At 46.5% G+C, this 15,732-nt stretch overlaps 2 protein-coding genes across 2 annotated transcripts; both read left to right on the forward strand.

Annotated features, from left to right (window-relative positions):
* Window positions 1-97: 97 nt before the first annotated feature.
* Window positions 98-3,100, forward strand: si:ch73-127m5.2 (uncharacterized protein LOC561202 homolog). The gene is made up of 5 exons (XM_058066625.1): window positions 98-265; window positions 1,253-1,698; window positions 1,769-1,969; window positions 2,045-2,174; window positions 2,242-3,100. Exons 2-5 carry the CDS (start codon window positions 1,326-1,328, stop codon window positions 2,672-2,674), a joined length of 1,137 nt encoding a protein of 378 aa, XP_057922608.1. The 5' UTR covers window positions 98-265; window positions 1,253-1,325; the 3' UTR covers window positions 2,675-3,100.
* A 186-nt stretch (window positions 3,101-3,286) lies between these two features.
* Window positions 3,287-15,526, forward strand: si:dkey-21e13.3 (uncharacterized protein LOC100150043 homolog). Its single transcript, XM_058068280.1, has 5 exons — window positions 3,287-3,815; window positions 4,053-4,166; window positions 4,528-4,650; window positions 4,786-4,911; window positions 4,980-15,526. Exons 1-5 carry the CDS (start codon window positions 3,722-3,724, stop codon window positions 5,432-5,434), a joined length of 912 nt encoding a protein of 303 aa, XP_057924263.1. The 5' UTR covers window positions 3,287-3,721; the 3' UTR covers window positions 5,435-15,526.
* The last annotated feature ends 206 nt before the right edge of the window (window positions 15,527-15,732 follow it).

Raw genomic sequence — 15,732 nt, forward strand, 5'->3', positions numbered from 1 at the left:
TCAGCATAAGGGAAAAGTCAGTAATATTTTAAAATACGATCATACAATCCAACCAATCATTTTAAATATGCTGCTCTGACGAATAGAAAGTCACTTCCTGGATGACTGACGTGCCACACGACCAATCGGCTCTCGTCTTAAGTTTACCCGGCTGTGGTGAGCGTGGAGCTGATTTGCAACCCGCCGAAGCAACAGTAAAGAAGGGAAAATGTCGCTTGACTCGACGAGGACCGTTCTAGGATCAGTGTGACCGCGTGGCGAGCCGGTGAGTGGAACAACCGTCACTGGTTGCTTCTTCGAGACCGGCGGTGCCGGCTTTGATTCGGGTTCCTGTCCAAAAACAGCTGCGCTTCTCCGAAAAGGTTTTGTGTTCGGGCTTGGAACCGGAGCACAATAGAAAGACTGTGGCAGCCATTTTGTCTGTAATGTGAAAGAATATGACAACGGTTGCAGTGTTTCATCGCGATTGGCAAATGAAGTGAAAATAATTTCAAGTTGAATTGTTTTTAAAAATAGATTTACAGTACCGTCAAAGTGGCCCGTGACGAAAAAAAACAAGATGTTTTAACATTTGATGTTTCTTTTTTTCTTCGCCAGCAGAGTCGTAGTGTTGTGACGTCATCACGTAAAGCAAAAAAGCAGATGAAAACTCAACATAATGTATAACTATGGAAATGTGAAATATATTCAATATTGGCATAGAGAGTATAATATTGTATATCATGTAAAGCAGGTATACCCGGTCTTATTTTTCTTTACCTTGGTCTATTTTTATTTAGCATGTCTTATTTACCTTTGATATTGCAGCGACCCGATGTGTTCCTTCTGACATGTTGCGCTCTATAGTGTCTGACCTTTCCGAGTGGCCGTGAATGCACCAGGGGTGGGGGCGTGTTGTGCTGAGGGAACCTAAGAGGAAGCACTGCTGTTGTTGTTGGTGCCTTAGTGGCGTGGTTACGGCCGACAGTAGCCATTATTGTTTCACAATAAAAAGCTTGTTATAGACCATTATTACTGGTGTGCTTTATGCTGACTGACAATAAAAACGACTGTGAAGAATAAATAATATATCTTATTGATAATTAATGTATTTTGCAATGAAAAGCATCCCTGTGCTGAGCTGTTATGTAATATTTCATACGCTGCTCAGGTGGTGTGATGTCTGATGTGATTCCAGGACCGGGTTTGGCCCGCCAGCCACCTCTCGATTAATTTTGCTTTCCACTAATACCAGACATGGTTTGTCTTGTAGGAAGCGTCCACTGTCGTCCAGGGTGATGATGAGCCTCCTAAAAGTGTAAAAACGGAAACATAACTTGTGAGAGATGGATCAGTCCACGAGGGTGCTGGGTCTGGATGCCCAGGGCAACATGGTGTTCACAGTGGTCAAGCCTGTCGTGGGGCTCTTCCAGGTGTCCTCCTCAGACCAAGCAGGCGCCGTGACCCAGGGGGGTATGGGTCTGCAGGGCTTAGCTGAAAACACGCTGGTCCTCCCTCCCACCCAAGACCAGGTCTCGCTGGAGACCACCCAGGTGGAAATGGAAGCAGTCCAGCCTCAGATGCAGGTTCCCGCTTCAGTCCACACTGAGGAAGCGGGCCAGATTCAGGGACCTCCACAGAACTCTGACTTCTCCACCCAGATGCCCTTTGCAGAGGTGTCCTCCCTCCTGGACCCCAACATGAAGGGCTCAAAGGCTCGTAAGTGGCAGGAATAACAATGCCACCGTGTTGGGCGTTATCACTGACATCCATCCCCCAATTCCCTCAGGAAAACATCTCATCTCCTACGAGGAGATCAAACGTCGCCTGCAGGCTCCAGAGAAGATGTCCCTGCGTTCTCTGGCCGCCTACACCCGAGTGAGCCGAGGGCCGGCCAGCAAGAAGACGCTCCTGGAGTCTCTGAATGTCCTCGGCCTCACGCCCAGCACCACCACCTCTGTTTCCTCCTCCTTCTCCAAACTCACTGAAGGTTTGAACATCTCCCGGAAGCGGCCCACACTATGAACAAGCTCTTCGGGGTGTTGATGTTTTCATGTGTTGTCAGGTGACACCAGAGCGTTGTGTGAGGATATGAAAGACTTCTCGCACGACTACATCGACTACGGCAGCATGGCCAAACAGCTCATCCCCGAGACCAACACCGTCCAGCACTGGTCCAAGATCATCGAGACCAAGTAGGTGAGCAGATACGTGTAGAGAGAGAGAGAGAAGACGAGTACTCAAAGCACTACCCTTGGTTAGGAACCACCTGGAGGACATGAGGAAGTGCTTCAAGGATCCCACCAACAGCGGCTCCTTTGACAGCGTGACGCACGGCCTGGGTCTGGGGATGCTGGATGTGGCTCTGGACGTGATCGTTATGGTCATCGAGCAGCAGATTCACATCCTGTCGGGCACCGCTGCCACGGCGGGGACGACCCACGCCACCCGGCAGACGCAACGCATCCGCAGGCGGCAGCGCAGGACTCCGAATAAAGCGTCCCTCGGGGTCAAGGAGCAAGGGAAGGTCGTCTCCAAGGGCAAGGGAAGAAGCAGAGGGAAGAAGAAGCTCCGTCAGGAAGGCGGCGCTGCCAACGCCGGCCAAGTGGACGACATGCAGGACAACATGATCACTCTGGTGGCTGTGGGATATGAGACGGTTTCTACTGGTCTTACTGGCTCCAGACCTGCTTGATGCCCCTTTAGGTCTCACTAGATCTTTCTCAGGAAGGAGCAAACAGAAAGCGTTCATGGTTCATAGTCAACATTCCTACGTAGCGCTGCCTTAATCCTCTTGGCCACTGTTACTGATACCTTCCTTCCTTCCTTCCTTCCTTCCTTCCTTCTGCTTGAGTTGGCCCACAGGTGCTCAGCACCTTCCCCTTCCCCTTCTTCAGGAGGGCACTTGTTCCCTTGGGATGCGTTTGCGATCCTGATCATATTGGAAAGCCAGTTTCTGCTTCACAATGTCATCCTACACGTTGGAATTGATCTTCTATTGAGACAATAATGGCTGTCAGTCGATAAGAATAAGATGTACACTGACTACTCTGAAGTAGACTGTATAGGATAGCTCCTTGACAGGGTTTAATAAAATGGCTTTTCACACGTTTGGACGCTACTTGGTTAGTATTTCTGTTCATGCAGCAGACAAGGGTTTCCTTGGACTAACGTGATGTGTTGCTAACATTCATTCATTCATTTTCTGCCGCTTTTCCTCACGAGGGTCACGGGGGTGCTGGAGCCTATCCCAGGTGTCTTCGGGCAAGAGGCAGGGTACACCCTGGACTGGTGGCCAGCCAATCACAGGGCACATATAGACAAACAACCATTCACACTCACATTCATACCTATGGACAATTTGGAGTCACCAATTAACCTAGCATGTTTTTGGAATGTGGGAGGAAACCGGAGTACCCGGAGAAAACCCACACATGCACGGGGAGAACATGCAAACTCCACACAGAGATGGCCGAGGGTGGAATTGAACCCTGGTCTCCTAGCTGTGAGTATATACGTAGCCTCAGCAGCGTCAGCCGGCTCGCTAATACCTCCGCTGTGCACAAACATGCGCAGATGGGAGAGAGGATTTGCACGGCGCTAAACCCCCAACGGTCCAGAGAAGAGAGCTGGCAGCCCTTCCAGACGCTGGAGCTCATAGCAGCCAACAGGAGGGCACATCTTTAAGAGGAGTCCTGTTTTAAAATGTGGAAAGAAAGCAATAGGAGATAAGGAGAGCAGGATGGGACATCCCAACATGCTCCTGACGTTCACCTACCCGTCCATCCACAGGGACAGACACAAGGCCAGCAGCCTGCAACCCTACACGCCTCAGGGTGAGTTGGACGCTTCGTGCTCCTCGAATGCTTGGGAGGGTGGAAAGTGTGCTTGTAGGCACTAGAGACGTTCTTGTAACTGTCTAAGGACACCATTGGGATTTGATGACCCTTTATGTACACTTGTGAGACACCTGATTTGGGGGGGTTCTCTAAGCTGTCCTTGGTCCATTGGAGGCACCCTGCGTCCTCCATGCTGACGCATTTGATGATGCTTTCTTTGTCCCCCATCCCCAGCCACAGAGAACCTGAACAATGCTTTAGGCGCCATCAGGGTCCTTGGTCTGGAGATGATTGAGGATGAGCTGAAGCCTCACTTGTGTACCGTGCTGGTGAACATCCAGGAAGGAAGTGAGTTGCTCTACAAGTTGGACCACTTTCTAGGCTGCATGTACAGCGTTCCCTTGCTACATCATACTTCACCTTTGGTGGATGTAGCAGATATTTTTTAACGGCGTGTGAACAGATGCTGTGTTCTGTCCTGGTGGTGTGTAAGAGCTTAAATCGGCGCTTTATTTACTATATATTCATATATTGTTGTATACAGTATGCTATTTATATATTTATTTCTTTATTTTATATTTACCACTAACCCAACTTCCCAACTGAATGAAAAGTCCCTCCTGTGGTCATGGGGGGCTCACGTTGGTGGCCTCCACTGGATTGGTGTTGGCATCGTTCACGTATCACATGTTGTTCCACATGTGTCCAGATAAGGGCGCCGCTGAGCAGGTGGTGATCAGCGGCATCCTTCCGGTTCTGGCGTGGCTGTTGAGGAGCAGAGGTTCTCTGGCATTGCTGACGGCCAAACTGGTGTCGGAACTCGCCAAGGAATGTAAGTCCAAGCGTGAAGGCTTGTGAAAGGTACCGATGCCTACCAGCGGTACGGCACCCACGGGGCACCCACGGGCAACCTCGGCATCTACACCATGGTGACCTGAACTCGACCCACTATTTCTTTTCCTGTCAGCTGTGGTGCGTAAAGCTTTCGGAGACTCTGGCCTGGTGGTGGCTCTGCTGTGCGTGCTGACCAGTCCAGATCCGGACCTGCTGAGATACGCCGCTCAGGCCGTAGCTCGAGTATCTTATGACAGCTGTAAGTGGAAGAAGGTAAGGAATACTCCACAAGGGCTTATTGAATTGCTCTCCCGTTGTGTCCCTCAGATAAGCATCAGCAATTGCTCCTCCGCAAAGGGGCGGTGCCCCGCCTGGTGGCCGTCCTGCTCCGCTTCCCAGGCAATGAGGTCCTGGAGGGGTTGTGCCTTCAGGCCCTGTGCAACCTCAGCGGCATGGGTGTGCCGGAAGAGGGGGGTGTGGTGTGGGAGAGGAACGAGACTGGAACACCCGGGGAGTCTGTCTTCCACGGCGTCTCCTCGCACACGTGTGGCTTCCTGTCGTCTGTGACTTTGGTGCGTGTGTGCCACTGGGCCCCGGCGCAGCACGCCGTCAGCATTGAGGTGGTGCAACGATGCTCGTCCTCCTTTTTGAACTTCCACGGCAACAAACGAACCACCGGATGGTTCCCCTTCACTGGGTTGTGGAGATGTTCAAAGATTCCAGGGAGGAACGTCCCGAGGCGCTCCAGTCTGAGGACGCTGGTGTTCCACACCTTCCTCTGATAGCTGCTAAGACGCTAAGCTAGGCTAGGCTAACTCACCTCCAGTCTCTTGTTGTTTACCCTTAAAAATGGCAGCTTGCGTTAGATGCTGTTGTCTTGTTGGCAGCAGTGTCATTATTGGACAACTAATATCGTGGAAAAGTGGAGCTTCTTTGGCGGCATGGGTATACACAACTAGTCGGGTACACTGCATGGAAAAGCAACATTTTACCACATCAATTGTTCTCTTTAAAATTGGCACACATTGATAGTCTTAGTGTTCAACCACTAGGTGGCGGGCTTGTACTGTACACATACACCTCTTATCAATTACTTCCATGAAGTCGTCTTGTCTCCAAGAGAGCATTGAAATGAACCAACGTTATTGGACTGCAGCATCAAGAAAAGCCTTCCATCCACTTCCCTTCTAATTAGCACTCCCGTTATTGCTTCTGACTGGCTGCAGGCAGGCCTACAATCAATCCCAACTTTATTATTACGCAGAAGTCACTTCAATATTTCATAATGAGACAAGTCATGTACAGCAAACTTCAGTCAGGGGTCCAAAGATCCAAAAGATCACTTATACTTTTAGTATACTAGAAAGTATACAAATTTAATACATCTTCGGACTAAATTGGAACATTTTAAGATGATAAAAGTATACTTTAAGGATACTTAAAACTACCACAAGTACTGCCACTGTACTTGTTATATACCTTGAGTCCCTATTTTGACTTTATTATAATATACTTTACACTTTTATAAACTTTGATTAGTTTACTAACTTAAGTCTTGTACTTTGACTTTACTTGGCATGTTGCTTGTAGCTTACTGTTTATGTACTTGAAATATACTCCTTAAAGTATTCTTCATGTTCACTCCTGTATATGCCCAAGAATGTGATACATTTACAAAATCACAGGACAGAATTTAGGAAGCAAGTTTCATATATTTTCAAACATTTGAAAAAACAAAGACCTATGAAATCAAATACTTAGTGGGGGGAAACGAGAAGGAAAAAGTGCACATTAGCATGTAATACTGTAAACATAATGGTCTCTCCAAGATCAAGTCCTTCATTGTAAAACATGATAAAGTAAAACGGATTAGTATCTTCAACTCACACCCACAATCCTAACGGGTATAGAGGACCATCTCGCTAGATGCTAGCGTGCCAGTGGTGAGGGATGCTGTCAAGCTGAAGAAGGAGTCCTAGGGGGCCATTTTGGAGCATGGCACTCTGGAAGCAGATAACGGGTATACCAGCAGGCCAAGTGATATGCGGCTTTGGTGATCACCTAACCTAGTCAAAAACTCTTGGGAGACTTCTGTTCTGGGATTGCATGGAGAAGGACTTCCGGATGTCTTTGAAGAGATTCAGGCCCACCATCTGCCATCTCAGGAGAGGAGCATAGCTGTATGTGGTGGATAACTGTATGGGACTTTGGCCCGTTAATTTTATGGATAGAATTTCTAGGTGCAGCCATGGCGTTGAGGACCTATGGTTAGGTGGCTGCAGGTTTGGGTCTCTGCCTTTTGCAGATGATGTGGTCTTGCTGGCTTCAACAGGCTGTGATCTTGAACTCTCATTGAATTGGTTTGCAGCCAAGTATGAAGTGGCTGGGATAAGAACATTATCACATACTACAGTATTAATTGGCCCTGTACCCTAGAAACCGCCCTTGAATGATACGGGAAAAGGCCGAAATGATACTGTGTCAAAGGCCAGGGCAGTGATACTGATAAAATATAGAGTTTAACCATGTCCAGTATCAGCCCCCGTAGCTGTCCACTCAGAGCGCGCTGCTCTGGTATCGTACCCGTGAAACAACCAATCAGAGAACAGCGCACGAGCGTGAACACACAACATTTGTTTTGCTGCCGTCTGTGCTCTGTCAACATGTCAGCGGTTGACACTCCCAGCGAAAGACAAATAGGGAAAATAGCAAACAGAATATTAGAAATGGAACGTTTTATCACCATTAATGAGGAGGACACTCTTGAAACGATCGAAAAAACTAAAAATGCGGATACAAGTCAGGCTTAACTTTCTAAACTCCGCGCATGTGACAGGAAATGTCACTGTAACTATAAATATTCCTAGTGCTTCTCCAGTCACAAAAAAACCCCAAACTTGATTAATGGAACTTTAATTGTCAGACATTGATAAGATAAGACTGTTGATAAAATTATATATATCATATTATTGTTGAAATATTTTTGCAATTATTGTGTTTACATGGTTTAGATATAATACATGTAATAAACTGAAAATTTTCTGGAAACAAAATGGTCTTTTGATGAAATAGTACGTGATAATAAGCTCATGATTAAATAGTATGTGATAATAAGATCATCACATGGTTTGTCTGGTATCAGGCACAGTATCATGCCCCCAAGTGTCAGTATCAGTCCCTAACCTATAAGTACCTCCACATCTGAGTCCAAGGTTCTGGCCCGGAAAAAAGTCCCATCTCCAAGGCAGGAATGACATCCTGCCCCAAGTGGAGGAGTTGAAGCACCTCTTTTTCACAGATGCGGACTCTGCATCGGAATGTTCTGGTGAAGAGGTAGCTGTGCCTAAAGGCAAACCTCTCAATTTAGTGGTGGATCTAGGTTCCTACCCTCACCTATTGTCATGACTTTGGGTAGGTTTCTCCTTAGGGTGGCTGGGCTCTCCCTTCGAGATTAGGTGAGAAGCACCGTCATCCAGGAGAAACTTGCAGTCAAACCCCTGCTCCTCCGCACTGAGAGGAGCCAGATGAGATTGCTCAGGACGCCTTCCAGGCGCCTCCTTGGGGAGGTGTTTAGGGCCAGCCCGGTAGGAGGCCTCGGGAAAGACTGAGGACATGTTGGAGAGACTATGTTCCTCAACTAGCCTGGGACTGCCTTGGGGTCTACCCCAGCGACCCCCTGACCTTGGATGAGTGGAAGCTGATGGATGGATGTTGTGCTAAGATTTTAGCGTTGGTGCTGATTATGATATCATTGTGGTGTCAGATCCTCTGCATGAATTGGTCATATGCAAGCCATACCAGCAATGATGTCATCCACACAGTCTTTGTTATGGGCGGATATTTCTGTATGTTCACTTCATATAATAAAGTGAAATTAAAACAGCCATGAATGGAAACAATGTGGTCATCGTAACAAACCAACACGTTTAATCACCAAACCTGAAGATGCAGGAAGTTTGATTTGCTTATGTATATTACAGTAATAAAACTCTTATCAATAATTCAACAGGAACTTTTGCATGGAAGGCTTTTTTAATTCTTGCTTTGTCTTTGCAAATGAAGAGTTTGAACTTGAACCCTGTTGCTGTTTTCGGCATGCTTGCATCAGGTTTTGTGGGTAATTGCACAACAAGCATGGAGTGGCGCTGCACACCAACCATGGATGCCATCCTTGTGTCATGTCTCACCAAAGTCAGGCGCCACTGCCGAACATCGGTGATGTCTGTACGTGACGCTCGTCATCAACATCATTCCCAGCACACCCCCGGCAGTGTTTGGAGAAGCTTCCGGAAGCTGAAAGCATAAACAGTCCACTGACCTTTGATCCTTTGCCATCATGGTGCCAGAGGCTGAAATTTGTGGCAGGTAGAAGAGTGAACCTGGTAGATCTTGGATCGAGTTCAGGGGTGCTTGTTCTTTTTATTATGGAAATCCAATGGTCCATGGGTGGAACACTCCTGGTCTGACGTCAGCCATCACTCAAAAACCATCATCACCCTTTTCAGCAAGACAAGTCACTTGACAACTGCTAACAAGTGTTAACCTGATATATACTGTATATAATATAATTTTATTATTATTATTATTAATATAATTATATTACTTATTTATTTTAATTACATAATGATTATATTTCTATTTACTATTGTTATCTTTAGTAGTAGCAGGGATTTACAGTTGAGGACAAAATTATCAGCCCTCCTATGAAATTTGAATTTTCTTCAAGATATATATATATACATATATATACACACAGTAGGATATATAGATTTTTATGCCGTTTTATGCCATGTGTATGTTATTATTTTTAAATTTATTGTGTGGTCTTCTGTCTTTCGTACTCCTTTATTGTATTTTTTTGTTCTTGTCTTTGTATTTTATATTGCTTATTTAACCCTACAACAACTATTAACGTATTATTATTGTTATTATCATTACTAAAGAGAAGATACCTAAAATATATATTGATTTAGAGTTGTCCATCATCCACAATCCTTACGTGAAACATGAACACGTCTTTCTCTTTGGTTTGCCTTCTAAAGATACAAAAACAAGTGAAAAGAGGCAGCCAATGAATGCACGTCGTGGGACACACCCGTTGGGCTGAGAAAGGCGGCTCCAAAAAGCTCCAGCAAGGTTTTCTATCGATGCTGTGAGCATGTAGTCACAGGTACATTGATGCTAACATGTCATACTTGGAGTATTTTAGTATAACGTCCTTCCTGGGTGCATTGATGTCACATAGCAACATAGAAAGGAAGGCTACATCTAGCCTCCAAAACTAAAACATGTAGCGTTACCTTTGGCTAGCGGCATGAGGCATCGGGAGCCAGTGTTTGCTGAAGCTAGTCGCTATTTGGCTAGTAGTTAGCCCCAGTGGTGAGGCGAGAACATAATAATGTTATAGTGTTAAAATAATGTTGTCATTATAATTACAATCAAGCCCACATGATGGACATGGAGCCTTGGTGGCCTTGGTCTTTAGAAGACACAGAAAAGACACTTCCATATATGAAGCAACGAGTGTTTATTTATGCTAATGTAAGCTTTATCGCTGTGGGATAACTCAGACGTGACCCCCAGGGAAATACTTTGTGCAACGCTGGGATGATTGACAGCTCTACATGCAGATATGTGCAAGTTTTTTATGCTGCCAGTGTCACGTTTACTCTATGACATATTGGCCAATTAGTCTTTAAAAGCAGTCATGCAGTCATCTTCATCTAAATAGAGCCCTGAGGCACTAAGTAACCTAACTGGGCAACGCTAGCAACAGCGCCGTACATTTCATTATACTCTATTTCTATGTTGACGTACAACCCCGTACTAAATGACAGTTTTTCCAAAAATTGTTAAGTCATAAATTAATATTATTAGTCCCAAACTATAGAAAGACAAGCTATACGTAGTATTATGCTCACTAGGCATCAGTGATGATATGAGTTAGTAGATGACATTACCTTTCACATTGCATGGAGACTGGATACTGAACCAGCAGAACCCAGACCACATGCCTTGGCCGAGACAAAACTGCTTGTTTGCAGAAAAACAAATGGTCACAGGAACCAATTAACCAATGATTGGTTCTGTGATAAGTGAATATCAGCAAATTAGGATTCATTATTTCTAAATGGAATATTTTCATGTTAAAAAAATACAATGAAAATACATTGAAAATATATTTTTTTACATTATTCGAGCCCTCTATACATGACATAACACCCCTATATTCACCTTGACACTCCTACAGATACAGACAGAAGAGGAGAAAATAAGACATGTTAGACAGTTTACCTGGTGGGGGCGCAGCATGGGTGGCAGACAGGAAGTGCTGTCAGGGGTTCAGAGTTAAATTTAAGCTTGTTGTGCTTGTTATTATTCACTTCCATTCTCCTCCGCTTATCCGGGCAGCCGTCTCAATAGGTCTCCTAGGTCTGCCCCGGGGACTTCTCCCTGCTGGACATGCCTGGATCACCTCACCAGGGGGACTAGATGCCTGAGCCACCTCAACTGGCTCCTCTCCATGTGAAGGAGAAGCAGCTCTGAGCCCCTCCCAGATGAGCGCCCCCTATCTCTTAGGATGAGTCCAGCTACCCTACGAAGTATCCGCTTGTATCTGTGATTTCGTTCTTTCGGTCACGAACCAAAGCTCATGACCATAGGGGGGGTGGAAACACAGATCCACCGGTCGGCCTCCCGGATCAGCTCTCTGTATGACTGCAGACGCTGCGCCGATCCGACTGTCGACCTCACGTTCCCACCTTCCAACTTGAACTCCTCCTGAGGCAGGACCTCATTCCCAACCCCGAGGGAGCACTCCACCCTTTTCCGACTGAGAACCATGGCCTCTGATTTGGAGGTACTGAGTCTCACCCCAGAAGCTTCCCACTCAGATGCAAACCGTCCCAGTAAACGCTGAAGGTCGCAGCCTGAAGAGGCCATCAGGACCACATAATTTGCAAAGATGAGATCCTAAGGTCCCCGATCCGGACTCCATCGACGCCTTGGCAGTGCCTAGAAATTCTGTCCTTGGCGGAGGCCAACGTTCACCGGAAACAGGCTTGACTTTAAAGCTGGCAATGCCAACCAGGTTTCTCCTTCGGTTCTACAAGGACCGGATGGCATGTAGCGTGTGACCAATCCACCAATCCCGTACTCCCAGAGCACCCCCCGAAGGGCACTGCAAGGGACACCGTCCAACGTCTTTTCAGAGTCCACAAAGCACATGGAGACTGTTTTGGCAAACTCCCATGTACGCTCTTGCACCCTCACGAGAGTATAGAGCTCTTGTGGCTGAGGTTCAAAGATTACCCTTCTCTCCAGCACCCTGGAATAGACTTTCCCAGGAAGGCGATTGTGATCCCCCTTAAGTTGGAACACACCTTCCGGTCACCCTCTTGAAAAGTCTGCCAACCCTGAGGTACTGTTCCCGACTTGCATTCAATGTTGAAGAGGCCAAGTCAGTCCCTCAACATCCTTTTATTATCATTATGAATATGTTATTATCATCATGTCTGTTGTGAGGTCTTTTAAAGCGTCTGTAATAAAAAACGCTGTTCTGGTGTTGGCGCTTGTAGATGCTAGGAAAAGGTGTATTTGATTGTGGAGAAAGATGGTGGAGCATAGGTGACTGACGGTGTTCCACCTGATGAGCTGCTGATGAAGGCGGGAGCGTCGTTATCAACAAGTGAAGCTTTTTGCTTCCAGCCTTCCCGCTTTCACCTGTCGTCCTCTTGGCTCGTTTCTCCTCGTTTCGCTCCATCTGTCAGCGCGAGTCTCCCGGCCCCGTCACTCGGCCGTCATCTCCAGCAGCGTGGAGGGACGCCAGCGGCTGTCTCACTGGGGAAGGCATGAGAGGAATATTTCCTCTCATTAAGGAGCCGTGGCCATTAACAATGTCATGTGGGAGCTGTTTGATGTCCAAAAGATAGCGAGATGGTGCTTTAATCACCTTTGAACTCTCTGAAGTTGTGAGCAGAAAGAACTCCAATGAATTAATAAACATCACCAAGGAAGGTGGAGAGGAATCTCCAGAGGAGATGTGACAGAAGATCAACATGTCAGTGGATTGTCTCGAGGAAACGTGAACCTTTTTTGCCTTTTTTCCGACAGCATTAGTGATGAGCGTGACAGAAGCGATGGAGTCATTTGGACCCTCCAGACCGCCATGCTTCTGTGAGATCTTTGGATTGATACACCATTGCTTTGTTCGCCCTCCTGTTTGGCTCCATTGCTCTCGTCCGACTCCCATTTGGATTGGAATCCTCCGTCTGCAAGCAATTTCCATGAAAGATTCTTGTCTTCCTGTCTGGACTAAAACAGCAGGGGGCAGAAGAAGCATCCAAAATGAACAACCCCACCAACCATTTGATCTGTAAAGAGAATGTTTGTCATTCTAGGTGACAGGATGATGGATGGCTTCATGACGCCTGAGCAACAGATTGGTGTTAGCATGCAACATGTTCCCACCACAAACGTGTCAGCTAACTGATAGCATACAGCCCTCACGTCTTCCTCACACTTTCCATCTCCAACAAAGTGACCATCCTTCATGTCTTTATGGTACCCTTGGCTTTGTGTTGGTGTTGGACCATCTTTATGCTAGCAGGCCACTTCCTGTAAGAAAGTCACACCTCTCTTTTCATGTCTTACTGGACACATAAATAACTACTAAATAATCCAGCAGCCTGTCAGGTGGGGGTGATAGAGTTGTGAGAGAGCTAGTGAGTGAGTTACTTAGTCAGTTAGTGAGAGAGTGAGTTAGTGAGTGAGTTACTCAGTGAGAGAGCTAGTGAGTGAGTGAGTGAGGTAGTTAGTGAGTGAGTGAGTGAGTGAGTTAGTCAGTCAGTCAGTGAGTTAGTGAGAGAGCTAGTGAGTGAGTGAGTTAGTTAGTTAGTGAGAGAGCGAGAGAGAGAGAGCTAGCTAGTTAGTGAGATAGCTAATGAGTGAGGTAGTTAGTCAGTGATTGAGTGAGTGAGTTAGCTAGTTAGTGAGAGATAGTGAGTCAGTTAGTGAGTGAGTTACTTAGTGAGAGAGCTAATGAGTGAGTCCGTCAGTCAGTGAAGGAGTGAGTTAGTGATAGAGCTAGTGAGTGAGTTGGTTAGCGAGAGAGCTAGCTAGTTAGTGAGAAAGCTGGTGAGTGAGGTAGTTACTGAGTGAGTCAGTGAGTGAGTCAGTTAGTTTGTGAGCGAGGGAGTGAGTTAGTTATGAGTTAGAGAGAGAGATAGCTAGTCAGTGAGATAGCTAATGAGTGAGGTAGTTAGTGAGTGAGTCGGTGATTGAGTGAGTGAGTTAGTTAACTAGTTAGTGAGTCAGTTAGTGAGTTACTTAGTGAGAGAGCTAGTGAGTGAGTCGGTTCGTGAGAGAGAGCGCGAGCTAGTTAGTGAGAGAGCGAGTGAGTGAGGTAGTTCGTGAGTGACTCAGTTAGTTAGTTTGTGAGTGAGGTACTGAGTCAGTGAGTTTACAGTACCTGTTTACAGTATAGTATAGTAAAATAAGTGATTTTGTTTTTCCCAACAAATAAAACCTTGTTTAAAGATCCCACTGCATCCACAGGTTGCTTCATTTAAGAAGTTCTGACATGCTTGAGATAGAAGCATGTCTACTATGAAGTAGTAGGTCATCTTCACCCACCTGTAAATATGTCCCATGTCCTGGTTTAATTTAGGATTTCTTACCAAGTAAATGTACTTTAGATAATTTCACAAATTCAACGTCATTTTGTCCAAAGATCTAGTCTTTTTTATCTCACATTTGGCCCTTTTTGCAGTGTAGCAAACTTTGTCTGTTTTTAATGTCACTTTGATGCATTTCTTTGGTCGTTAGAGAGGCAGCCTTTCATCCCGGATGAAAGTGTCCATCTATGAGGATATTTTTATTCATGTTACACGTGCACGCTGCCCGCCGCACTTAGACCAACGTGACACCTTTTTCATCTCTGGCTCCCCTTCTCCACCTGTGCCGCTGCGCTTTTGTCGTGGTATTCATCAGGCATCGACCATCTCGCCACGTCGCAGCACGCCGCCTACCAAGACATATGTCACCCCGGGAGACGGCGTGTCTATTTTACGCGGCAAAATCAATGTGGGCGCAAGTAACAAGCAGCGAGACAACAAGGTCTTACTACTCTGGGAAAAATGGAGTGAGCTTGCGTGCGCTTGCTGTCAGGTACACATGGACATAACATTAGGTACAGCATGGGATGATAATTCCGCTGCGCTACATTAGCAAAAAATGCTGCTAAATATGTCACAGCCCATCATGGCAATGTACAGACAGCATGCACTTTATCCCCCCTTGTGTGGGACGATATTCCCATCTGTCTATTTTCTATGCCGCTTATCCTCACTCGGGTGGAGGCATGCTGGAGCCTATCCCAGCTGACTTTGTATTTTGTATTCACTTCCTCTGTTGCTCTATTCTGTTTCCTTTCAATTATCTCCCGCACCTGTTTCCTATTTTCTGTTGTCTATTTAGTTCAGGTGTGCGCTCCCTTGGTTGTGGCTGAGGAGGGGACCTCCAGCGACTGTGGACCCAAATAACTTTGGTCTGTGGGGAGATCATCTGCCAGGGCTTTCAAACTGAAGTCACCAATCCAAACGGCTTTTCCTTCTACATTTCTCCCCGCTTGTGGCGCCACATCCGCCACTGCATCCTCCAAGCATGGGGCGGCCATTAGTGCCTTCATTGTTAAGCCTTCAGCATTATGAGAAGCCAGGAAATGATGGCATACTGGAAAGGACAGCAACCATTGGTGATGGGAGGACGTTGACTCTACTCATTTGCATATTATGAGGTCACGGCTGAGGAAAGGCCAGACACCCATCAGCATGTCTTCCTCGTCCCACACCCATCATCATCCTCCTGCTGCTACGCTACTAGAGGTGCATTTCCTGCAGCACATTGGCCCAAGCTGTGCCCCCCCCCTTTCCCCATAGCCATGCTCTGACCACCTGTGCTACATGCACCGTCTGGGAGCCACTGCTTTAGGAGGTTACCTACAGCCACAGCTGTTAAGGCCCATGTTGTATTAACCCCAGCGGTTAGTATTTGCTTTTGTAGGCCACGCCCTGGTGGCTGG

Source organism: Doryrhamphus excisus, chromosome 3, assembly GCF_030265055.1.
Source record: "Doryrhamphus excisus isolate RoL2022-K1 chromosome 3, RoL_Dexc_1.0, whole genome shotgun sequence".
NCBI classification, from domain to species: domain Eukaryota; kingdom Metazoa; phylum Chordata; class Actinopteri; order Syngnathiformes; family Syngnathidae; genus Doryrhamphus; species Doryrhamphus excisus.